Source organism: Chironomus tepperi, unplaced genomic scaffold (assembly GCF_022539635.2).
Source record: "Chironomus tepperi strain 1889 unplaced genomic scaffold, CSIRO-AGI_Ctep_v1 contig_223, whole genome shotgun sequence".
In the NCBI taxonomy this organism is placed as follows: domain Eukaryota; kingdom Metazoa; phylum Arthropoda; class Insecta; order Diptera; family Chironomidae; genus Chironomus; species Chironomus tepperi.
The window spans coordinates 913957-940289 of record NW_027226345.1 but is presented as its reverse complement, the minus strand read 5'-3'; the positions used below and the strand labels follow the sequence as shown (position 1 = coordinate 940289).

General features: G+C 31.5%; 3 protein-coding genes and 1 long non-coding RNA gene across 8 annotated transcripts in view; 2 read left to right on the top strand and 2 right to left on the bottom strand.

Moving 5' to 3' along the window:
• Nucleotides 1–992: 992 nt before the first annotated feature.
• LOC139091009 (eukaryotic peptide chain release factor subunit 1-like) lies at nt 993–6916 on the bottom strand. Of its 2 annotated transcripts, none has more exons than XM_070640928.1 (5): nt 6674–6916; nt 6244–6419; nt 5331–6151; nt 5092–5239; nt 993–3849 (listed from the first exon to the last, which is right to left on the bottom strand). In XM_070640928.1, the coding sequence occupies exons 1-5, from the start codon at nt 6760–6762 to the stop codon at nt 3761–3763; spliced, it is 1323 nt and encodes a 440-aa protein (XP_070497029.1). In that variant the 5' UTR covers nt 6763–6916; the 3' UTR covers nt 993–3760. The 2 variants fall into 2 exon arrangements, with proteins under 2 accessions (XP_070497029.1, XP_070497030.1); XM_070640929.1 differs by lacking the exon at nt 993–3849 and adding an exon at nt 4139–4528.
• Nucleotides 6917–7046: 130 nt separating this feature from the next.
• Nucleotides 7047–9398, top strand: LOC139090964 (eukaryotic peptide chain release factor subunit 1). Of its 2 annotated transcripts, none has more exons than XM_070640869.1 (4): nt 7047–7537; nt 7601–8421; nt 8477–8624; nt 9160–9398. In XM_070640869.1, the coding sequence occupies exons 1-4, from the start codon at nt 7282–7284 to the stop codon at nt 9246–9248; spliced, it is 1314 nt and encodes a 437-aa protein (XP_070496970.1). In that variant the 5' UTR covers nt 7047–7281; the 3' UTR covers nt 9249–9398. The 2 variants fall into 2 exon arrangements, with proteins under 2 accessions (XP_070496970.1, XP_070496971.1); XM_070640870.1 differs by lacking the exon at nt 9160–9398 and adding an exon at nt 8704–9146 and having other exon boundaries at nt 7256–7537.
• Nucleotides 9399–9533: 135 nt separating this feature from the next.
• On the bottom strand, nt 9534–10588 carry LOC139091067 (uncharacterized). Its single transcript, XR_011544482.1, has 3 exons — nt 10419–10588; nt 10108–10350; nt 9534–10050 (listed from the first exon to the last, which is right to left on the bottom strand). It is a non-coding gene; the product is annotated as an uncharacterized lncRNA (long non-coding RNA).
• Nucleotides 10589–11839: 1251 nt separating this feature from the next.
• wwk (white walker) overlaps nt 11840–26333 on the top strand; it is a 31863-nt gene continuing 17369 nt past the window's right edge. The window contains exons 1-2 of one of the 3 annotated variants that reach the window (XM_070640916.1): nt 11840–11866; nt 12456–12686. In XM_070640916.1, coding sequence (XP_070497017.1) covers nt 12518–12686 — 169 coding nt within the window. In that variant the 5' untranslated portion in view covers nt 11840–11866; nt 12456–12517. Of the gene's footprint in view, nt 12687–26333 lie in introns of all 3 variants that reach the window. The other 2 variants (XM_070640915.1, XM_070640917.1) reach the window with 2 other exon arrangements.

Genomic DNA, 26333 nt, shown 5'->3' with positions numbered 1-26333 from the left:
AACTAAATCAAATTGAAGAAGAACCAGATGATGTTCTTATTCCACAGAAAATTGATCCTAAGGATATTGAAATGAAAGAAATTTCACCTGTAGTCAATAATTCATCACCAGAACTTGATAATTTCCATGCAGACATTGAAAATATCTCACCGGATATCGTAAGAAATACCAGACGTGTTACTCGATCATCAAAAGCTAAAATGATTCTTAAAGAATCGAAAAATATTGATGTAGAAATGGAAGAATTGGAACTTCCTGAAATTAAACCCTATTTGGGTATAGAAAATGAACAGAAAATGGACGATTTAGAATTACCGCCGGCTTTGGATTATGAAAATATTAAAATGAACAATGTCAATTTGAAAGACATGCAAGCTGGGGAAAAGGAACGAATTGAGTAAGTTTGGAATTCTTGGAATAATTGGACGGATTAAAAATTTAAACCTGAGATTTAAATGCTCGGATTAAAAATTTAACCCGCATCTGAAACTTAAGTCCAAAATAAGTTGAATTAAAATTGTAATTTAATAATTAAATTAATTTTTTACAGTCGCAAAAAGATCGTTTTAAAGAAATTAGCAAAATTCTGGAAGCAAAGCGATAAATTAATTACTATGGATAAAATTTGCAATGGAATGTTACGTTCTGAAGCAGCAGGCACTTTCTTCGAATTATTACGTAAGCATATTTCTAATTTTTTTAGTAAAATAATTATTTCTAATTGACTTATTATTTGCAGTTTTAGCAAAACGTTGTGTAGTTGAACTTGTTCACAAGACAGACAGTCTTGAAATTTCAAATATTTTGTGCAAAATTTCAACATCTCAACTTTCAAAGGAGCTTTATAATTAAAGCATTAAAATCTATTTTTTTATTATTATGAAAAGCAGTTATATTTTAAGTAATAGAATCAATGATTCATATATTTAGCAATTATGCTACGTTTAGTATCTGAAACATTAATAAGAACCGCAATAAAGGAGACACATCAGTTTATTTAAAAATTTATCATTTCTGTGATTTATTTTTCTGATCGATTTTACATTTTTTATTCTCGATTTTCTTCATTTTTTTTCATATACATTTTTTATGCTGCATATTAAGGAGTCGTAGAATGAAATCTATAAGTTATAAAGGAAAATTTCATTAAATGAGTCCTTAATGCTTTTAACCATTTTTTATAATATTAAAACTATAATTTTTTATGCGTTTTTTGATATTCATCTGGACTCTTTTTAATCGCTTTAAATCGTCTATTCAATTTTTTTTATATTACCAGATTTTTCTATTGAGAATGATAAAGCTTTTCAGTACGAATTATTAATATTCCAAAAAGGAAGAAAATAGAAACTACAAATATGGTTTTTATCTTTATTTAATTCCTCAACGCATTAAACGATTTCTTCTAGCCGTCATATATATTTTTTTGAGTCATGTTTTTAAGACTTTTTGATGCTGAATGATATGAAATTGCTGGAATTCGTCTCTTGATTTTGACTGTGTCATGGGAATTTCTAGAAGTGAATTTCATTTATGAAAAGTATCGAGTTTGTAAATATTTTGAACAATTTTGAAGTTTTCAACTGACTTTTAAATTTTGAATTTAGTTACTAGTTACTACTAGTTTTTACATTTTGAAAAATGTTTCATTTTTGAATTTTTTGAAACGACCGTTAATTTTGATAATTGAGTTAACTAATCTAACCAGATCTACAATATTGAGCATGAATAGACAATAAGCATTACAGCGACAAAAACACAAATTTCATATCATTCAGTCAAAAGAGTAAAAAATAAATGTTTTTCTTCATATAAAACAGGATCTTATCCTTAATTAAATATCATATCTAACTAATTTTATATATCATTCGTCCTGTCGAGACGATCATTACTCAAATTTATTCTAATTCATTTTTTCTCAACTTTATAAAGAATTTGTTTTTCCACGTCATTTTACTTTAATTTAAATAGAGAATTTAACGATAATGTTTTAGTCATCAATGTATGTATGTAGATATAAAAAGATTTTTTATGTCTATTTCTCATTAAGAACTTTTTTTGTTGAAAAATATGATTAATTTTCGATTAAAAAACATTTCACTGAGCGGTTCTCAATAAAAAATATTCTTTAAATGTTAGTAAGGCTAAAGAAAATTTTTAATCTCGTAAGCAGTAAATTCCTCGATTTTATTTTGGACTAATCTACAAATTTTTCGACATATGTTGAAAAAATTGCAGTTTATGCTGAAACATAAAGACTTGTCAGAAATTCCAACATTTTCTATTCAAGGTTTGGAGATTAGACTTTGTGTTGGCATTGACTTCTCTCCAAACCCAGCTAACAATAATCACTGATTATCCTATTTTGAACTAAAATTTTGAAATCAGTCGTGATCTGAGGTTATTCCTTAATGTATATAGCATTTACAAGTTAATAAGTTGACATCATTTTCAGATCGATTTTAATTTAATTTAGGTTTTATTGGAACCACTGTTGGAATTTTCAACAAGTTAATGTCTCTTAACAGTTTCGTACTTTTTGAGAATCTAAATCATTTCTTCCACTTTCTTCGATATAATTTGTTCTACAGAAAACTAAATTCTATTCAAAAGGATATTAAGGGGGTTCTATAGAGAAACATTCTTCAAATTCACCCCTAATTCTAATCATTTCCATTTTGCATTGCAGTAAATAAGCTAATTCATTTTCAATGAGATGTTATGGTCATTTTATCACTGTCTGAGTAACACAAGATTTTAAAAGCAATCAAAAGTTGAGCAAACAACTTTAAAAGCTCTACAAAACTTGTAAAAATGAAAGCTTTCGATTTTAATATTAAACAATTCCTTTTTTGGAAAACGTTTCTAGTATTCCTTAAAATAACTGAAAATTCAACAAAGCATTTAAAGAGTTTTTAAAAAATTAGTTAAAAAAGAAGCGGAATCAGAAAATATTATCAATTTTTCCTGAATTAAATTAATTATATACTAAAGGTAAAAATAATGTTAATGGTCAAAGGAATTCATTAACTATAATCTGACATGTATCAGACATATTTTGAGATTTCTAGGTACTTTCAAAGTTCAAAAATTAACTCTTAGATTTAATCCTCAGATTTAAATTAATCGAGGGATCAAATGTTGAGGTTTAAGGATTTTAAATTCCCTTAGTTGTTCAATTAATCAATTAAAGCACCAAGAAAGTCCCAATCAAATTCCATTGACCATTAACGTTGAGTAAAAAAAAAAGTTACTAATAAAAACATTTGACCAGCACTCAATTAGGTGTAAATTATTAATAAAAATTGATGTAATGAATGTGTAACCATCATTTTGTCATAAATTAATAGAAACTTTTTTTTAATAATAATATAAACCCCCTAAATGTATGAAAAAAAAAATCGTAACTGAATCAAATATAAATCATTGCAATTTAAAGGATTATAAAATATATTTTATAAAATATTTCCGATTATAATAAATCTAAATTAATTAATTAATATTTCATTATTTCTTTGCACTTTCATGTCCAGCACAAGAACTTAATGAAACGAAACTTTTTCATTACTTTTTAAAAAAGAAAAAAACTTTATGAAAGAAAAAAAACGAGAAGGAAACCTTAAACATCGAAGATCAATGTTTCATGTAGGCTGCTGAGGCTCTGGAAGCTACTTGTTACTTGCGCTTTATAAAACTTGCGTCTTGCTTATCAAAAAAAATTTTTTTTGTTTTTGTTTCTCATTTGTTGGATTTCTGTTATTTAGTAATCGTCATAATCAATATCCAAATCATCATAAAGTCCATCTTCCAATTGCATTGACTGGAAGTCAACTTTATAGCGGAGAATTCCTGGAAAATTAAGAGAAAAATTATCATTAATTAGCTGTTCAATTTGATGAATAATTTAAAGTTAGATATGGTCATTTGTGACCGATCAGAGCGCACTTTCCTTCTGTAGAAAAAATAACCGTCATTTAATATTTGAAAAAATAACAGTAATTTAAGATTTAAAAATTTAACGGTAATTTGAAATTCAAATAATAACAACGAATTTGAAAAGTGAAAAAATAACGGTCTCAAACTATAATTTATTTCCAGTTCAGGAAAATGCGCTCAAAATTACAAAATGAAAAACAAATTTGCAAAACTAAAAACCAACCGAAAAAGCAAGAACGAAAAAAAGGCGAAAAAATATCCAACAAACATCTTCATACCTTTCCTTCCATCGTTAATGTTATTATTAGCAATTACGTCCTTAAAATTATGTTAAAAGCTTTCTCATGTTGTGGTCATAAAAGTGAAAAATTCTTCGAAATTTTTTTCAATATTTTTTGTAAATAAAAATAAGTTCATAAACTTCTATGTATAGATTTTCTAGCATGTCCGAAGAATTTTCCACTATTTATGGTAGGTTTCATTGTTAGTTTTATGGGTATTTTTAAAAAAGTCATTTAGTAATCATCAAGATCGACATCAAGCGGCTCATCTGATTGCAGAGACTGAAAATCAACTTTATAGCGTAAGATTCCTGCTCAAGTACGATCGGAATTAAGTCAAGATAAAAAAGGAGAGAGAAAAAGGATTTTTTTGAGATTTGATATACAAAGCGTGGCATCAAACAATCGTGTGTGCATGTTAGTGAAGGATTAAAAAAGAGAAAGAAGAAATAAACGAGGGAAATTATTGTGATAATCGGATTAGATGTTATTAAGTATGAGTTAGTTGTATTGGTCATATGATAATGTAATGACTAAGTCATATGATGGATGGGGAAAATTATTTGGTGTAGTTTTGTCCAAGGATTGACTCTAAAAACGAAGATTTAATTAAATCCAACAATATTAATTATTAATCTAATCATACTATAACTATCAAGTACAAAACTGCGCCTTACTAGCTTACTTTCTAAAAAAATTCACTTCAAATGGAGCATATCAAAACGTAGCTCCCAAAAAGCCACAAAACACAATTTTCCCACACACCACATACAAAATATCGTTGAGCAAAAAAGTATCAATAAAAAATGTATATGCTTATTGTACAATTTAGCGTAGATGAGTAAAAATTATACAGTCGATAATCATAACTCACCTCCAATTCCACCGAAACCGCGCACAAACTGACTCCCTTCTTGTGACTTATCTGTAATGATTTCCAATGTTGCACCAAAAGTCTTGTAATTGTTTGCAAGCCATTCCAAAAGCGGCTGTGATTCTAACAATTCTAATTCAGCTCCGGTCTAAAATATAGCAACAAAAATGTTCAGCATTAATGACACAATCTTAAAGGTATAGAGAAAGATTGATCGCTAATTAAATCATACGACTCACCTCTTTATCAGTAAAATGTGATTTGTCCTTTTCTTGTTCTGGCGTTAAATGTAAAATACTTTGTGCATTATTTCCAGCATTTTTGAGAACATATCGTTGAATGTCCAAATTCTCCCAACAGATTAATATCTCAACAGCACCAAGTTCAAGTGCTTTCAATGTATCTTCAACACCAAAACAGTATTTTCCAGTATCTTGTGATATTTCATCGAAATAACGTCCAATAAGTTTCTTTTCCTGAATAAATTTGACATTTTGCAGTGATTCAGCTGCTAATTCAATTGCTTGATTGAATCCATTTTCACCGCCATAAGAAACATCAACTAATTTAATAATTTTAGCTTGCAATCTTGGATCGAACATGTCAGATTGACTAAGTTCGGTCTTGAAATCAGCAGAACCAGCAAGAATGAGGCCAGCAATGTTGGGTTTATCGTTTGTAATGAATAATTGAGTCGCCACTTCTGCTACCTTTCTCACGTAATTGTGACGTTTTTCCATTCGAAGACGAGCGAAACGAAGAGCTGACTGACCACCACGACCGTGCTTTTTCGGAAGGTCAACAGTGAATTTGTGTAAAACTTCACGAGTATTTCCTTGTAGTGTTCCAAACAGTGCACCGTTACCGTCCATAACGATGAATCCGAATTTGTTATCATCAGCTAGAAGTGCCGTAAGTGCTTCCGTGTGAAATTTGTTGTCACAAAGATACAATGAGGTATTTATTGGCTTGAACGGCTCGAAATCAATGTTGACCTTTTTCTCCTTATTTTCCTCAGTTACAATTGTTCCGCAGTAAATTACCAAACCATTTGGAGGCACTAAAAAATTTAGCAAAATATGATTAGATGTCAAATATTATGAAAACAACAACAAAGAATCCAGTAAAAACTAGTTTGAGCTTGTTGCATACCTTTGGTATATAATTTTAATCTATGTTGGACCGATGTAATGGCACCTAATACAGACAAACGGTTCACTCTGGACTTAATATTGGAAGCTGTTCCGAATTCATCTGCCAACATCTTGCTGACTCTCGAAATCTGATCTTTTGGTGGAATAATGAGTGAAATCATACTCGTTCCATTTCTATTGAAATAATTATAAGCTAATTAATATCAAATATAGGCGTGAACATTAATTAACATAGAAAATGTTGTGCAATTAGGGGAAAAGACAAAGACAAGACGAGAAGAAGAAAATTGCATTGATGGCAAAAACCTGTGCCTTAATTTAGGTCACTCAAAATAAATCAACAAAATCTTATTCAAACACTGAGAATTCATAAGTTAAAATTGCGCATTATATCGTGAATAATGAGATTAACATCTCGCATATCTCACCCTCTAGCCAATTCCAGACTTTTAATAAGTTTCTTAATTTTCCAAATCTCCACATTTCTATCAGCACTTGTATCGTCGTTGAAGCTCATTTTGATAACTATATACTTTTCACAATATTAACACCTTGATGATTTGACTATTATATGATAATTAAATTCAGTTTTCTTCCTGAATTTATCCCTAATCGTGGAAATTTTCAAATCAAAGAAAATTTAGCCTTTTCCACGTTTTTTCGGAATATAATGTATTTTAGAGCCCATTTAAATCTTAAAAATACGTTACGTTTGATTTTTCTGGCTAAATTTTGTTAACTGATTCGAAAGTTTTAAATTTTTGTGTGAATTTTTCGAAAATTTCCAGAGTACCATTCAACGTGAAGTTGCACCCTATTTAGAAAAAATAGAGTGCATCAAAAAATTAAAATAAATAAGTTAATTGACATAATAGTGTAGTTTAAGTAACTTTATTCTTATGTTAGATTGGCTAAGAACGTGCTCGAAAAGAAGGTCGCTCAGAAAATAAGGATTTAAGGGTGAAAAAATCTTTACAATTTTCTTTGTTCAGAAAAGCTTTAAAGGAAAAATCGTGCAGCAAAAAAGGACATTAAAATGGATGATACAAGTGCAGATAGAAATGTTGAAATTTGGAAGATTAAAAAGCTTATAAAGAGTTTGGAGCTTGCCAGGGGAAATGGCACGAGTATGATTTCACTCATTATTCCACCAAAAGATCAGATTTCGAGAGTCAGCAAGATGTTAGCAGATGAATTCGGAACAGCTTCCAATATCAAGTCCAGAGTGAACCGATTGTCTGTATTAGGTGCCATTACATCGGTCCAACATAGACTAAAACTATATACGAAAGGTATGTACTCAAATTAACTAAAACTTATGCTTCAACTCAATATTTAAAATTGATTAATTCTAGTGCCTCCAAATGGTTTGGTGATTTACTGTGGAACAATTGTGACCGAAGAAGGAAAAGAGAAAAAAGTCAACATTGATTTCGAGCCGTTCAAGCCAATAAATACCTCATTGTATCTTTGTGACAACAAATTTCACACGGAAGCACTTACGGCACTTCTAGCTGATGATAATAAATTTGGATTCATCGTTATGGACGGTAATGGTGCACTGTTTGGAACACTACAAGGAAATACTCGTGAAGTTTTACACAAATTCACTGTTGACCTTCCGAAAAAGCACGGTCGTGGTGGTCAGTCAGCTCTTCGTTTCGCTCGTCTTCGAATGGAAAAACGTCACAATTACGTGAGAAAGGTAGCAGAAGTGGCGACTCAATTATTCATTTCAAACGATAAACCCAACATTGCTGGCCTCATTCTTGCTGGTTCTGCTGATTTCAAGACCGAACTTAGTCAATCTGACATGTTCGATCCAAGATTGCAATCTAAAATTATTAAGTTAGTTGATATATCTTATAGTGGTGAAAATGGATTTAATCAAGCAATTGAATTAGCAGCTGAATCACTGCAAAATGTCAAATTTATTCAGGAAAAGAAACTTATTGGTCGTTATTTCGATGAAATATCACAAGATACTGGTAAATACTGTTTTGGTGTTGAAGACACGCTTAGAGCTTTAGAACTTGGTGCCGTCGAAATTTTAATTTGCTGGGAGAACTTAGACATCCAACGCTATGTGCTCAAAAATACCACAACCAACACAACAACCGTTTTACATTTGACGCCAGAGCAAGAAAAGGATAAGACACATTTCACTGATAAGGAGGTAATATAATTAATAACATTGACTAAAATTCAAAATAATCATATCCAATTTATAGAGCGGAGTCGAGATGGAGCTTGTCGAATCACAGCAATTACTAGAATGGCTTGCAAACAACTACAAAAGCTTTGGAGCAACACTGGAAATTATCACTGACAAATCTCAAGAAGGAAGTCAGTTTGTACGTGGTTTTGGTGGAATTGGAGGTAAGTGAAATCTTAAAAAAAAACTTTTCACATTATTTCTTTCACTTTATTTCTTACATTTTTCGCTATTTCACTAAAGGTATTTTGCGCTATAAAGTTGACTTTCAATCTATGGCTGCCGAAGAAGAGCCACTCGATGACGTAGATCTTGACGATTACTAAAAATATTAACTAGCGTTAATTACCCATTTTCCAATTTTACAAAGCACACTCATCTTTTTAGCTTTTACAACTAATTAACTAACATTTCTAGACTAATTTTGATCATATAAAAAATATTTAAAAATTATTTAAATCATGAATGAATGGTTAAAGGACATTCCTTGAATATATTTGTAAGCAACTATTCTCACTTATCTGTTGTGTCGAGTGATATTTTGTTTTGAATTTTCTTTATGGTTTTCTATTGTACTTTTACTCATTTTCGTACTGCTTTGCTGTTTTTTTTGGATGTTCCTCATTTTTTTAATTTATCATTTTCCTTAATATTGTTTAATTTTAATTTATTCCTTATTTTATTTTCTTTTGTTCACAGGTATATTACGTTATAAAGTCGATCTAGCTTCGATACAACTAGATGATGGCTATTATGATGATTTGGAATATGATTTAGATGAATATTAAGTAGATCTCAATGTAATTTTTAAAAAAACTGTTTGATCTCCACAACATTCCAAAAAAAAGTTGTTTTTTTGTTTTTAATTTAATTTAATTTTATTATTTTCATTTGTCTCTCTATCAATTTTTACTTATAGTAATAATAATACCAATTTGTACGTAAGATAAAAATTTTTGATATAAAAATTAATATGCATGAGATTATTAATTTTAATAAGTTAAAAAGCCATAACAATGTTCTACATTGCTTTTCAATTATCATTATTTTATTAGTTCTGTTCAATGGAATTTTTTATCTCTTTTGTTCATTTTACAACGTGAAATGTTTTTGTATTGCGTAACAATTATGATGATTAATTAAATTAAATAAAGTGAACAAGAAACTTAAGACAAAAAATAAGTTTAATTGCTTTACAATAAGTTTTGTGAATGCGTTTTATAGACTTAATTATGTGTAATTTCTAAATGCGTGGAAGATTTAGAATTAATTCCAAAAAGTTCAATAAAAGTGTAAAGTCCTTATACATTGTGCAAATCCTTGTCATATTGATAGGAAAAAGAGTGATGCATGTATCCGGTCTGTTGCTTACAATCAGCCACATAGGCCTTTCTTGCAATAGCAGATTTGCCTATATATGGCTCGACACCCCAGATTCCACTCTGCTCAGGCAATACATGAAATGAAGCCTCAAAAGGTATATTTGCTGGATTGACATTTGCAAGCTTGCTGTGATTTTTTGGAATTAATACCTCAAGTCTTGTCAAAGATGATTTATAAAAGCTCTAAAATGTGTTTTCCTATGATCCTCTATAAACGATAATTTAATCAGATTTCGATCATTACAGAGAGCATTTATGTACTTACCCCAATAGTTTGATTTTCAACTCCCTTGGACTAAATTTTGAATTCGTGAACGCTGCTAAGTATGTGTGTGACTATATTACATGACATATGCATAACCAAGATTTAAACAATTTTTAATGGTAATAAAAATTGCAAAATCCTTGAATTTAAGAATTTTAATGACTTTCATGTCTCCAAAAAATCTTCTGCATGACAGAAGAGATGAACACGAGGACGTATTGCTCAAAGTATCCTAAATTAGAACTAAATGATTAGGAACACATTAGATGAATGTAGACATCAAAAGCAATGTTCTAGACAAATCTACATACTTATTATATTCATAAGACGCCAGATCATCATCATCGTAGTTCTCCAGCACAGCAGCTTCCAAAATATTAATGATAAAAATCAGCAAAAATATAAAGCGATTTATTGAAAACTTCATGCTTGAAATTTTCAACTATAAATGATTTCTTATTCTCAATTACTACCAGTTGCTTTGATTTTTCAATTTAAACTGAATTATTTAGGCATCAAGGTGAAGAAGCAAAAAAGCTTACCTTTTTTATGTGTGCGATATTGATGGATAATACAAAGAGGAAATTGTTTTACATTCGGAAATTTCCACTTTTTGTTTAAGTTTTAACGACCGTAAAAAATGGATTTGATTTGAAGAATTCAATGAAAATTTAAAATCACTTTGTCTGATCACCTCACAAATTATGCGTCTGAGACAACGATTAAAAATTGAATTTAAAAATAAAGCAAAAATAACGAAAATTTGGAATTTGAATTTTAACGGACAATTTAATTTTGAATAAATTTTTACAATCAAGTTCAAATTTTGAACTTTATATTCTGGGCGCCAAATCTTCTCTACAAAAAGAGCATTTTTCTAAAAAAACAGTTCATTTCAGTTCGGGAATCATCACAGCAATAAGGAACAGCTGATAATAAATATGCGCTTTCAATCCAACAATGGGTAAATCCATGAGTAAAGGGAACTGAAAATTTCGATGTGCAATATTTCTCAACTTGTTATTTTTAATTTCTTTTTAAAAAATATCAATAATTGCTAACATCTACAACTCGAACTTTTAACAAGCCATCAAGTAGTGCCGGTGGAATGAAATGCAATTGTATTTAATGCAATTATGTCCATACAAACTTAATTAAGTTAAAAAAACTCGAAATATTTTTCTTACGTTTTTACGTACGTAAAAACCAAAGTTTTAACCGATTGACGCAGTTTTTTGCAAATATTGACTTAATTAAGAGTTTAAAGAACTTTAAATAGACATAAATGAATGAAGTTTGGGTATGTTTATGAGTTAAAATGATTTCATCGTAGCAAAATTGAGTAATTATCGAAATATTATAATTTTTGTAAAATAATTTTACGAAAGTTTAACCGATTGACGGAAGTTTTTTGATAATATCTTCCTTAATAAGCATAAAAGCTATACTGTTTAGTTCAGAGAAGCTGTAGACCAAGTTTTTATACAACTTTAGTTGTAAAAAGTAAGGAATTGGGCCGTATTTAAAGAAATATTGAAAATTTAAACTTTTTTGTGACATTTTCTCACTCATGGATTTACTCCAATGTAAACTCAGAATACCGCAGACAACAAAAACAAAGTTTAATAACATAATTGGCAAAAAATATTGGAATGAAAAATTAATAGTTGAGCAATAAAGTTTTAAAGTCATATTAATAAATTTGCACAGCAATAGAACAAATGAATTTGATCAACTCAATGCGATACATCTCATAAAGGTAAGTAGATCATTCAAATGCAACAATGAAGAAGAAAGAAGATTCAACGGCATAACAATGAAGATCACGTTTTTTTAAAAACTGAATAATACAGCGAAATGAGCAACATCCTATTGAATGCGAAAAAAAATTGTAAACATAAAGCACGTTCATCATAAACAAAAGGATATATGAACGATATAAACATTATGTTGACGAGTGCGCAGTGCGTATGGTCGTGTTGAGTTTTTTCATCAATTTTCACCATAAACATGCAAGAAATTTTCTCAAATCGATATTTTCTTTCAGTTGAGAAAAGCATTTACATCAGTGATAACCTGCATTTCGTCCTATGTAAGAAAATAATATAGAAAATTGAAACTTACATCTTTCTTTTCTCTTACTCTTCCGGGTTACGTGGAAAATTATTAAAATAATAAGAGAAATAATTATAAAATATGTGAATAGATCAATGCATCAATAATCAATCTAAATATTCATTCTTAAAGGAAATAATTTTATTTAATGTAAAGATATTTGTAGTGCTATCAAAAGTCAAATAGAAAAAAAAGTGAGAAAGATAGAAAAAAATTTTCTGTTCTTTTTTAAGGCACACATCCAATATAAAAAAGGAAGAAAAAGCATAAAAATTTTGATAGTGTGTGAAATAATATGGAGCAACAAAAATTTGAAGACGATACCGGTGACTTGGAATTAACAGAGGATTATATTGTAATCGATGATATAGCTACCGGAGGTAGTAGCGCATATTTAGACTTGAGTAATTTACGAAAACGTAAAATTAAAATTATATCGAGTGCCAAGGAAACAATTGAAAACGGTAAGTGTCCATCTAATTCTGTAAGAAAAGTGAGTTCAAAAGCTCTCGAGCGACTCATTCAATTGTAAAATATCATCAATTCTCAGCTTCTCTATCACATTTTACATAAAAAGGACGGTTCAAAAAAATCACATCAAATGTAAAATGACAAAAAATTTAGTACGTAAAAAGGTGGAATAAGTGAAAAGAAAAAAAATTCTTTTGATTACGTCATCGAGACGAGCGAGAATGGATGAAGAAAGAAAAAAAAACTGGAAAAAAGAAGGAAAAAAATATAAAGCATACACATAAACTGACATTGAGAAGAAAAGCAGAAGCGCTTAAAATGCGATACGATGCCTTAAGTTGATTGGCTTTTCATTATAAAAGATGGATAGACAATAGGGTTTTTTATTTTGTTTTCTTTTGAGGGCAATGAGAAAAAATTTTCTTTTTTAATGGCTTTTTTTCTCTTGTTTTTATGTGCTGACGTAATTATATTACATTACATTTGAAAAAACATCCGACTTTTGTTTTTTATCTATCAAATTCCATGTGCTTTTACTTATTTAAAAGTAGTGTGTGGTCGGAACAGTACTTGATCTACTTTCAAACATGAAATAAAAGGTCAATTTAGATTAATTTGTTTGATAATTAAATTTTTAGTGACTAACTAAGACTTAAAAATGATTGAAATATCTCGGAAGAATTGATCAACTTAAGTAGCTTTATAGCCCTACATAGTAGCATGCAAGTTTCAGAGCAACAGATTGCATCATTGGAATTGAACTCATGTCCTTTGACCTTTTTTGGCTACTGAACTATCGAAAATTGAATTCATTTTCAGAAAGACTAATTTTAACCTTTAGCTATTCTGATCATTGAGCTGTGCTAGGGTGATTTGCGGTTAATAAATGTGTCGACCTCATGATCGAAGGGTTGGAATAATTAGGTACTGGATAACTCCCGAGTCACTTCGACTCAAATCTATTTATGTATATTTGAAGGGTCCAAGCCTTAATAGCTGGAAGCACTGCGACCGACAATCTGTTGTACCACACCCTTTAGACCTACTCATATCTAAAGTGATCTAAAATCTTAAACTTCAATCTAACCTCTCATCAAATTCTCATTCTTTTAAGCTTCGGAACATTCCCATTAAAATTAAGAACAACCTATGTTTGACTTACAGAACTCATTATTTCGATTAATGCGTCATTCTTCACATGAATTATATTTGCAGCTTTTATCAAATGGGATTTAGCACGCACCTAGATTAATAGTTTGCAGAGGAACAGTAAACAATTTACATTACTGAAATGAGCATCTTTAGAAATTTCCAATCAAATTTATTGATGCTATATCTGCCAAAAATATAACAGACTGTATGAATATTTATTGATTAGAAAATATGAGAAATGAGTCATAAACACATTAGCTATTAAAGAAAAAACAGCAGCAAAAATTCATAAATGCCAAGTACAATTCAGATACTGATTGAAGCGTTAAATTATTGATAATTCATGACGATTGGATTTTCGAGTACGTGAAGGGTGCCTGCTGAAGTGTAATTGTATGAAATTAATTGGCATAAAAATAAAACCTAATCGACATAAAGTGCTGAAATAGCAACAAGTATTCTCCTTTTTTGCTGCTGCTTTGCGGTGCTTGTGAATGGCATTATAACAAAATAAATTATAAAAACACCCATCAAATATGAGAAAGGAAAAAATATGGAATTGAAAAAGGGAAACAGAAATAAATAAAACAATTTAAAGGTTGTCTTATTGAATTATTTTTATTCAATTTTCTCGATTAAGTTTTTAAAAATCACTTTTCTGCTCTCTTTTGCATTAAAAGTGGTATACTCTTTGGGAAGCATTCATGAATGATGACATCAAAGATGAAACTTTAGATTTTTCTAGACTCTTGAGCCCTAACAGGCATGGAGCATGTTGACAAGAACCTGTTAGGCATGCTTCCGAGCATACTGTTGAGAACATGCTCTTTTTCTGTTAGGTAATAGTACAATTAACTTGCTACTTGCTAACTTTGCTGGTCGTACAATTCAATTGATATCCATGACTACACTTACACGTCTCTTAAAGCTGGCTCTATCGCCAACATCCGTCTACCAATACCCGATACCAAATACCACCCTTTCTCTATCAACAGCTTCTCTCCATGAGTTTTCAGCGTTTGTTAAAATCACACCAAAGTTTAATGATCTACCCTCACCTTTTAATTAATGATGAGCATCATGAACCTCAGCTTACGGCACGATTTCATGAGATTTTATGTCTGAAAAGTGTTGCATTTCAGACGGAAAACTTTATTTTTAATCCTGTTCTTCTTTTTCTGCATCGCAATTTTTTCTGTTCCTTTTTTTCATAAAGCGCCAAACCGAAAAGCACAAAGAGAAAAATCAATGAAATATCATAAACATTTACAAAATATACATGCGGAAAGAATGTCTTACATAATGTTTTGTCCTCTCTTGCCGACATCTCGATATTTTTTTCGTCTATTCTGCTGACAAAAATTTTGTGGTTTAAATTCTTCAGTATATGGAAAAGATGTTTGATTAAGGATCGAGTCTGAATATTTTTACAAAAGATGTAGGATGATTTTTTGAAATGTCTTATGATCTAAAATTGTGATGAACAGTGTTGGGAGTTCCGGAATCAATTTCCATTGATGTAGTTTAATTCTTGGGAGTATTTCGGAATGTTTCTTGAAAATCTGGTTCTATAATCTAGATTTATCAAAATTTGTGATTCAGCATTAGGATCTGGAGATTTAGATATTTGGCAAAGGCTAGTCAGACGGTTCTTATCAGAACTAGAAGTATAGACGAACTATTTCAGGATTATATTTAACAAATTCATGCCAACTTTGAGTTCTGGCTGAAAAACCTAGTCCTTCAATGCTCCTGAGCTTGGTTTCTGCAATAGCTGTTCAAAAACAAAAGCTTTGAGGTCGAATCCTCATGTATAGCCTAAGACAGTGTTGTACAAAACTTTTGTGGAACGGAACAGCAAAGTTGGTAAGCAATGACAAAAATCACACACAGCATACGGTTCAATTTCTAAAATTGTGTACCGCGCCACAACAGTTTGGACATCACTTTCTTAGGATAAGAAACAACTCTGGTTTAAGGAATTTAATCCACAATATATGAAACGCTATCAAATATTTATGCTTATGAACGTTCCACTTTAGACGAACGTCTTTAGCTAAGAACCAAATCAAACATGACAATATTAAATTTACATTTAAAGATGAGAATCTAAAAGCTCTCAGTATGTATATTTTATGTATCCAAATACTTCATATCAACATTCTTTTCGAGGACGTTTTCTTTTTCTATCTAATGCTTATACTGCTATTATTTTTTTATTCAATATTTAAGCGCTCTTTTCTTTATTATCATTAAAAAAATACAGTCTTAAACACATGAGGGGTCGTAAAAAAAATCAATGTAAATGCGTTTCACTAAATCAGTAATTTTAATGGTATAAATATGCTTTGTCTATGCCTACCCCACCCCCTACTCTCAAAAAATTACTAGCTACACCCCTGCATGCTATTCATTTTCACAACATACACTTAATTTTATTAAGCAAACTGCTTCATATAAGTTTATTCATGACTTCATTCTCAAGGTTAAATTAACATGCAATGCTGAACGACACTCGATATGACTGATATCATTCAAATCAAATGATAATTTAAGTCTTGCTTCACAGAGCACCTACATTCAGTCTCGGAAGAGAGAGAAAATATAAAGTTATCAATTCAATCATCGTGATTCATTTAATCCTCTTGAATAATTCAAAAAAAAGTAATGAAAATACAGAACAATATTGAACAGAGCACTGTCTAAGCAAAAAAAAGTATGAAATGGAAACCTTTCAATAATTTTGAAGGATATTGAAAAAAGAAGGGAAGGAGAAATAATGAAATGATAAGGGATTGCCCATATGTGACGGCTAAAGCAACGGTACGTCACAGTCATCGCAACGTTACGCGACGTTGCTCTGACGTTACCATTACGGCTGATGTTGTGTGCCGCTTAGAATTGAGTCATTGTCCCTTCCATTTTCAAGAAATCATTAGAATCGAGACTTGACCAACTATGCCCTCTAAATATGAGACTTCATCCGTGAACGACCCCCAAAGCACGAAATGTATCGAAATCTGAGAGCTAGATTCTTTTCATGCATCAATGGTAATTGAATTTCAATACAAGAATATTGAGAGAAATACAATGAAGGACCCCAAAATGATGGGGTGCTTTTCACATTTTCAAGAAGGTAAAGGTTTTTTATCTTAATAATGCAAAAAGGCTGATTGAGGAATCTCAACGGCTTGTGATAAAAAAGGAGAGAAACAAAAGCTTCCCAAATATAAAAGTTGTCGTGACTTAATTTTCTGTGGCCTGAACACAAAGAAGAACGAAAATTTTTGTGTTTTTCATTCTTTCGAAACTTTCCTGCGGAAAATTTTACAAAGCCTGCTTTTCTCATTAACCAGAGTGTAAAATTGTAAACTTTTAGCAGATATTTTAGTGTGGGACGATTTAAAATAGAATGCCTAGAGAATTGATTTTTCCGGTTTGTTTACTTTTTACAAGTTTAGTTCCATGCAGATTTAATCATGAATAGAAAAACTTTTCAAATCAACATACGTATAGTTGATGAATATTTATTCCATAAGTTTTAGTTCTTGTTGCATAACTCGGAAAACTTTATTCCAGCAATCAAATTTCCATTTGTTATTTGAGTTAAAGAACAGTCTTAGACTATAAAAAGTCATGTGACAATCATGTATGGAGAAAAGAACTTTAAGTTAAGAAAAAAATATGGAATCTACATGCACAGAGACATGATATGTATAATCTCATGAGTCTCAATGCTAAACATTTGTATCATTTCTCATAATGTGAGAGATATTCTGAGAACATCCACACATTTTTGCCCTGAGGAGCAACAACGAAATTGGCTTTCGTATTTCTTTTTTTCTTATGTCGCTCTTCTGTTTCTAGCTTTAAATATTTATATATGGCACGAGGCTTAAGACAAAACAAAAACATACAGCTAAGTTTAAAGATACAATTGTGCGTTATTTGTGATAAAGAACAATGAAGATTATTCTTGTGACTTTTTACTGTCATATGATAGTATAAACAGAAACTAAAGATAAGGTTGACATAGATTCCGAACGTGAGCAATACATTAAAGCATTGTTGTACAACCTGTGTGGTGCGGCACACTTGTGTGTTGTCAATTTTTATTGATAACGGAGTTGCAAAACAAGTGCCTGTGACAGTCCAAAACTTTACAAATTCTTGATAATTTTTATATTTTTGTAAGAAAATAATTTTGCAACTCTGATTGAAAATGTCATGAACCGTATGCCGTGTACAGTTTTGGTCTAGGCTTACCACCAAAGTGGTCCGCGACACACAGATTGCTTAACACTGAATTAAAGCAATGGATGCCACGCAACAGTAGCACAACAATAATCATTGGATTTTCAAGAACAACGCTATGATTTAGAACAGAATGAAGTTAATATCACAGTTAACTGACATTCCTTACATCCGTAATTCCAATCATCTATCAAAGTAACCAGAAGCATTCTCTTCTGAGAACATAGATTCAAGTACTACATACTAATATCCTAATAATGTAAAATAATGTTGTTGATGTAACGAGGATTCGTCCATTTTTAAGACATTCAATGTTCCCAGTACCAAAATCAGTCCTCTGTCAAATACATTAACGACGATCTAAGTTCATTTAATTGTGAAACGAAATCCATCATTGAAGTAAATCCTTAAGGGATTTAAGTCTGTAATTTGACGAGCATGTCTTATTTTTCTATAGTTCTTCAACATTTATAAAATAAAGGATTTAGCAGCAAAATTTATATGCTTGACATCGCAAACAAGCGATCGAACCTTTATGCTGGATATTTTCCCATAAATCGATTTCTTGCGATTTTTTAAATTATTTGCACATAATAATGTATACAGCACAGCACAGCACGTGAACAATCTTAATGATAGTTGCATTAGATGCCTTTAATAGCTTCCCACAACGACCCAGACGTGATGGAAAATTTTTCAATTTCTTCATTACAGCAGAGACATTACGCAATTTTCAGTCTAAATTACTGCTGAGACAAAAAAATTTGTTCCTTACTAATGAATCTAGATCGCGTTTCAATAAAGCTTATTTAAAATGGAAATTTTACATCATGTTAAGCATCGTGATGAAGCATAAATTCAGTAAAATTTGCTGTTTAAGCGAGAAAAAATCTAATTTACATTTTTAAACGAAATTCAATAAAGCTTTATTAGGAATTTTTCATTTCAAGGCTTTATGTTGGATATGAAATCTAATGGTTCCTCTAAACTTACAATTTACATCTTTTAGGAATGTTCAATAACATTTTCAATTGTCATGATAAACATTCCATGAGAATTAAAAGTTCCAAAAAAGTAAAGCACAATCAAGTTCCACAAAACTTTTCATTTCTACTTCCCATAACCATAACTTGGTTGCTGCGACACCACAGTTTCTTTTTGTATTGTTTGTTGCCCATAAGGACCACTTTTTTGTATTGTTGTTTGTTGCACAGTTTGTTTTGGTCCATAACCATTGCTTCCAGAATTGTAAGTTGTTGTTTTTGTATAAGTCTGTTGACCATTCTGTCCAAGTATCTCGCTGAAGCAGAATACAAATAGCCCAAAGATTATGAGAAAGATGACTTTGAGATTGTACATGACTCAATGTTTTTATATTTGAAAAGATTTTAGCTTGTTGAAAGTTGAAACTGTTACTGAGTGCTTCTAAATCGATATCCACTTTATATACATTGATGCATGTTGTAGCACCCAAATATTTTGCTTGATAAGTGCATTGCTAACATGTAAAAAATTGTATAGACAACTGCATCAGATGTAATCTAAAGAGAATACGTAACTGACTGAAAATCAGCAAATGCATTTTTATTGACATTTTTCATGCAAACAGTTTAGAGAAATTCTAGTCTGGGAATTTCCATTTGTCTAATTGAAATGAATTTTCTCTTTTTTTCGTATTGTTGTAAATATTACGTAACTGCTGATGTCAATCTTGATTGTATTTAAAGTAAATGACTAGGTTTCATTACTTAAATGTATATATTTATTAAACTCTTTATTTATTGATAATATCAGTGACTATATTAAGCTACAAAATATAAAAATTGTACTCGATGTGATGTAACCCCACTTCCATTAAAGTATTTCCATTCCAATAAAGTAATTTCGTTGTAAAAAATGAGGAAAATGAGATTTAACCTCAACAAGCAATGAGCATTCTTTCATGGTACAGAAATACCACTACGGTACCCAATAGCTATGTCATTGAATGTTAGGGTAATTTAGAAGTGTTTAAGAATGTTCCAGTCTAATCCAATTTCACGCTTCTTCCTGCCAAATGAATTTCCATAGCCAGCAGGTTCATGTTTAGTTGTGGTTATTTTTGTGACAGTTCCAGTTGGAGATTCAATTACTTCTTCTGTTGTTACGACAGTTGTTCCTTGATTATAAGGGTTCGGATTATTTAAAGCATAGTCGACTCCATTCGGCATAGAAACAGCTGGAATATCATTGGTATAGCTTGGACTTCCATAGCCATTGTTAGAATACGAGTTTGCTCCAGAATAAGCTCCATTAAATCCAGTGCCTAACTTAGTTCCAATCTTTTTTGCGTATTTACTCCCCAACTGGCAATATGAGTAATTAGCCATGATGAGTGCAAAAGTTACAATTAAAAATTTTCTCATTTTAGAACTACGGAAATTGTTCAATTTGCACTTGAATTATAACTGATGATGTGTAAATGAAATGACATTCATTATATAGAGATTTTTTGTTCACTGATGTTAATTGCTCATGTTAATTTTGATTAAAATATAAAATTAAACGATTTTTAATTTTTTACGCTGATAATCTGATGAGATAGGCAATTCTGGATTTCATGGAGTCTAATGACGTAATAGAACTATCTAGAATTACATTTAAAGGGTATTTTGGCATGATAATTGTTAATTAATTGGATAGTCATTATGATATCATGATCTACACTAGTGGTGAGCAACTTGAGTGTCGCGGCACACTTGTGTGACTCCAATACTTTGATTTACAAATGAAATTGATACAGTTGAATTTTTGGTACACAGTATTTAAGTCAAGGCTTCAAATATATTTAGACTCTCGTTTTGGCGGCTATTACCATATAACGTGATACTTTTCAGGTTTGATCTATCTACATTCCAATTATTAGATAATCTAGGAGATCTCGTCCCTTTGTCTCTCGTTACACTCGTTCCTTAATCCAACGTTCCCAGAGTTTCAATTTAGGCTTGATCTTGTACCGGAAATGCCATGAACCGTATGCCAAGTGTTACCATCAAAGAGTGCTGCGAGCAACAAAAGGTTGCCCACCACTGAACTACAATGTAACAATTCCGTACTTCTGATTTTTAATGAAATTAAAGATAAACATTTTTTGTTCTGGAAATTTTCCATCAAGCTCGATTATCGAGAAAGAGAAAATCTGAGTAATAAAATTACGAAAATGCACTTTCTATAAACTGAATTGCGTCATAAAACTCTTTTTTTATAGTCGATTACATAATATTGCATAAACTGCAAACAAAAGGAAACATGAACTTATTCTAGCTATAGTTGTATCTTTTGTAGTCATTCAATTTATCATCCTAAACATTTATTTTATGTTGTGACATGAATTGACCAACATCATCAAACATAGTTTACAATTAAAAAAAATTGACATTGAGTGCATAAAATGATAAAGTTGGCAGAGGGTTCACATTCAATGAAGGAAGCATGTCTATGACATTCAATGTTTTTTATTGTTGTGATTTTATTTTGACGATAAACTTTCTACAACGTAATGTCTATCAAATTTGTCCAGCCCATATGTACTTTATAATATTCATGACATGCAACATGCACAAATTTACAGGAACATTTATGTCGAGAATTTAGTATAAATATTGTGGGAAAATTGCATATCACCATCATATTCGAATTGGAGCAATCGAGGAACAATTAAAAATGAAATCAACTTTAGTATTAGCACTGCTCGTTGCGAGTTGTGCATTATTCATTGACCAAGCTTCCTGCAATGGCAAAGACATGATGGAAAAGGCAAAGGACAAAGCTGGAGAGATGATGGATAAGGCAAAAGAGAAGTTTGGTGGTGGCAAGTCAAAACGAGGCGCTGAGGACATGTTTAACAAAGCTAAGGACAAAGCTGGAGACATGATGGATAAAGCAAAAGACAAGTTTGGTGGAAGCTCAAGTTCAAGCTCGAGCGAAGAATCAAAAGAATCAAGAAGAAAACGTGGTGCCGAAGACATGATGAATAAGGCAAAGGAAAAGGCTGACAATATGAAGGAAAAAGCTGAAAAGACCAAACGCAATGCTGAAGACATGATGAATAAGGCAAAGGATAAGGCTGGAGAAATGATGGATAAGGCAAAAGACAAGTTTGGTGGTGACAAGTCAGATAAGTCAAGCTCCAGTTCAAGCTCAAGTGAAGAATCAAAGGAATCAAGAAGAAAACGTGGTGCCGAAGACATGATGGATAAGGCAAAGGACAAAGCTGGAGAAATGATGGATAAGGCAAAAGACAAGTTCGGTGGTGGCAAGTCAAAACGAGGCGCTGAAGACATGATGAATAAAGCAAAGGATAAGGCTGCAGAAATGAAGGATAAAGCAGAAAAGACCAAACGCAATGCTGAAGACATGATGAATAAAGCAAAGGACAAGTTTGGTGGAGATAAGTCAAGCTCAAGCTCAAGTTCAAGTGAGGAGTCAAAAGAATCAAGAAGAAAACGCCAAACAGAAGATATGAAGGAGAACATTGAAGGAGGAGCAAAGAAAATGATGGAAGGTGCCAAAAGTGCTATTGGAGTATTCCAAGGATTTTTAGGTGGTAAAAAAGACAGAAAGAAGCGTGATATAGCCGAAACTGCTAATGCTGAAGAGGAGGAAGCATCAACTAAAACTAAACGTCAAGCCGAAGAAATTGAGGGAGCTGATGAACCAGAAAAAGGCAAAGGTGGTAAAGGAGGCAAAGGTAAAGGACCTAAAGGTAAAGGACCCAAAGGAAAAGGAGGCAAAGGTAAAGGAAATAAAGATGCAGAAGAACCAGCAGCTCGTAAAAAACGTAGCATCTCAGAACAAGATTCTTCAAGTCAGCCATTAGATCAATCGGCAGCACGCAAAAGAAGATTGGTACATTATGATGTCCGAGAAGCATATCAAACTGTCTATACATTTGCTTAAATTTTAAAAATTATCACAAAGACCAACTGCAGAGCAATACTTGACTAATGGATGGAAACTTTAATTTAACATTATTTTTTTATTTTTATCCTTTACATTTTCTCGTGCTTTTTAATCTGTTCCAATAAAATATATTAAGTTTTTGCAAGCATACAACTTATTATTTCTAGTTATTTTGAATTATGCAGAGAATTATGTTAAATTTTTTCAGGAATTTTATTTTTAACATCGTAGAACTGAAGCTTTAGTTCACTTTATGTTCAAAATTTTAAAATACTAGGCCTTATTTTCATCGGTAAGATGATATATGTTTTATAACCAATTATTTTTAATATTCGTTGCTATAATAACGTGGTGTCTAATCAGAATGAAATTTGGTACATCGAACAATTTATGCATAGACTAATCTACCAGTACGAGAGTAAGGTCTCTGTACCAGAGTGGCTAGGACATTGGATCGAATATCTATACCACTTTTTTGGTTACTTGGTCTGATTCCAAACAGAGATCAATAATTATACAGATCAGTGGTGGGCAATCTTTTATTTCTTGAGGCAACTCTTGCTGGTTAGCCTAGACTGACACTCAACGGGATTTGGTTCATGGCATTATAAATCATTTTTGGTGGTACACAGATTGCCCACAACTGATAAAGACTGTAGTTGCTGTTACGACAACGATGTATTAGTTTTCTAAGTATACAAGTGACAGTTACTTGTCCAAAACAACAAAATTTGCAATCTATAAAAAAATAATCTTAAAATGCACCCCAACGTTTTATTTCGCAAAAGTGAATCCCAAATATTTTAAAATCAAACTTATGATACGAAAAATGCATTTTTCATGTTTACAAGTTAAATATTATATGGTGTCAGCTTTACGATAAAATTTTTGGTACAACGAAATGGCTGTCAAATTCGTCCAACCCTTATGTACTTTATAAATATTTAACAGCAATCGCATGTAACATGCAAGAATTTCAGTAAACAAAACAACAATGAATTACTATAAATTGGAAGAGAAAGTTACAATTCACTATCAGTTCCGAATTCTAGATTCGGAATACAATCAAGGATGAAATCCAAATTAATATTTACATTGTTTGTTACGAGTTGTATAGTATTATACATAAATCAAGTTTCCTGTCATGAGCACAAAGACCATAAGGATAAATTGGATGGAGGTGGAAATCAAAAGAGAGAAATATCAGATTTGATGGATGTAGCTGGTTTTGAAGATGCTGAAGCCAGGAGAAAACGTGGTACTGAAGACATGAAGGAAAACTTTGAAGGCGGTATGAAAAAAATGGTTGAAGGCTTGAAAGAAACCATAACCGTTTTCCAGGGATTCCTGTCTAATAAAGACAAAAAGGAACGACGAAAACGTGGCACAGAGGATATGAAGGAAAACTTTGAAGGCGGTATGAAAAAGATGATGGAAGGCTTAAAGGAAACCATCACAGTATTTCAAGGATTCTTAGAAAAAAAGGATAAGAAGGAGAGGAAGAAGCGCCAAACTGAAGATATGAAATCAAACATAGAAGGAGGAGCAAAGAAAATGATGGAAGGTGCCAAAAGTGCTATTGGGGTATTTCAAGGATTTTTAGGAGGCAAGAAAGACAGAAAGAAGCGCCAAACTGAAGATATGAAATCAAACATTGAAGGAGGGGCAAAGAAAATGATGGAAGGTGCTAAAAGTGCTATTGGAGTATTCCAAGGATTCTTGGGAGGCAAGAAAGACAGAAAGAAGCGTCAAACTGAAGATATGAAGGAAAACTTTGAAGGAGGAGTTAAGAAGGCTATGGAAGGTGTTAAAAGTGCTATTGGAGTATTCCAAGGATTCTTAGGAGGCAAAAAAGACAGAAAGAAGCGTCAGAATGACATGAAAGATAAAATCAAAGGAAAAGTTCAAGAATTTATAGGCAAAGCTAAAGGCATGTTTAACAAAGGAGATAAGGGTAAAAATGGAGAGTCAGGAGATGCATCTGGAGCTGGTCGTAGAAAGCGAGGAATTGCAGACATTGAAACCCCAGAGAAAATTGGTGAAGATAATCAGGATGAAGACAATCAAGATGAAACAACAACTGAAGCAGCTAAAACGAAACGCCAAGCTGAGGATAAGGGTAAAGGTAAGAAAGGTGAAAAAGGGAAAAAGGGAAAAGGTAAAGATGCTTCTGACTCAACAGATCGTAAGAAGCGTTGCATTTCAGATCAAACCACATCCGATCAATCTTCAGACCAACCACCAGCACGCAAAAGAAGATTGGTGCATTACGATGCCCGTCAAGCATTCCATAGAACTTATACATATGTTTAAATTTGGATATATGGGTAAAGCAACAAGATAAATGGCGAGCATGAAAGGATAATTTGACTTAAGCTTGATTTATACATAGTTTTGAGATTTTCTCGTGCTTTTTGTTATGAAATAAATGCTTATTTTTGCAAATTAATTCTGAATTATTTTCTAAATTGCTTAAAAATGATAAAATATTACAGGATAGCACAAATATGGTTAATCATTCAAGAAACTGATCTTAGACTAACGTGACTCTGACTAGGTGTCACTGTGACTTAGAAACGGCCATGCCACAGTCACGGCGGTCAGATAATAGATTTTTGATTGAATTATCAGCTTGTGCTGTTCGGCATTACCAATAGAAACCAACCATTGTGTAAACATATAATTCACTTAAGATTCTTGTCTACGTCATGTTCCTTTATCAACCTTATTGAGATCTAAATTCCGTCGTTGCTCGTATTCCAAAATTAAAGAACAGCAATTTTGAACATCAAAGAATTATTCCAAACAAACAAGGTAATAAGGAACGATAAAATAATAATAATCTGTACATACTTTGTCTTTCAAGATACAAAGGAAGAAAATAATAAACTTTGAGCTTTTATGCTTGTGTGGCGATGTGGCATGAAATGGCTTTCATAAAAGTCGAGCCATTATTTCTTCAATCTTCATTTTCCAATTCACTACTCTATATTCGTTCCTTTCATTAGTCTCGTGATATTGTGGAAATTATAATAAAAACTCATAAAATTGTGCTTGAATGAGCAAACATATTTCGTATATACAACTTGAATTATGACGATGGAATCGTTACCACATGGATGATTGTAAATTATTTTCTATGTTTCGAAACTGTACATCGTTTTTCTTCGACTTTATTTAAGTTTATATCATTAATACAATCGTTTGTAGATTCTGACAGCTATTTTTGTTTTCTTCCTTTTTTGTTAACGTGTTTTTTGTACAAAAGAACAATTTACAATGTTTCAATCCCC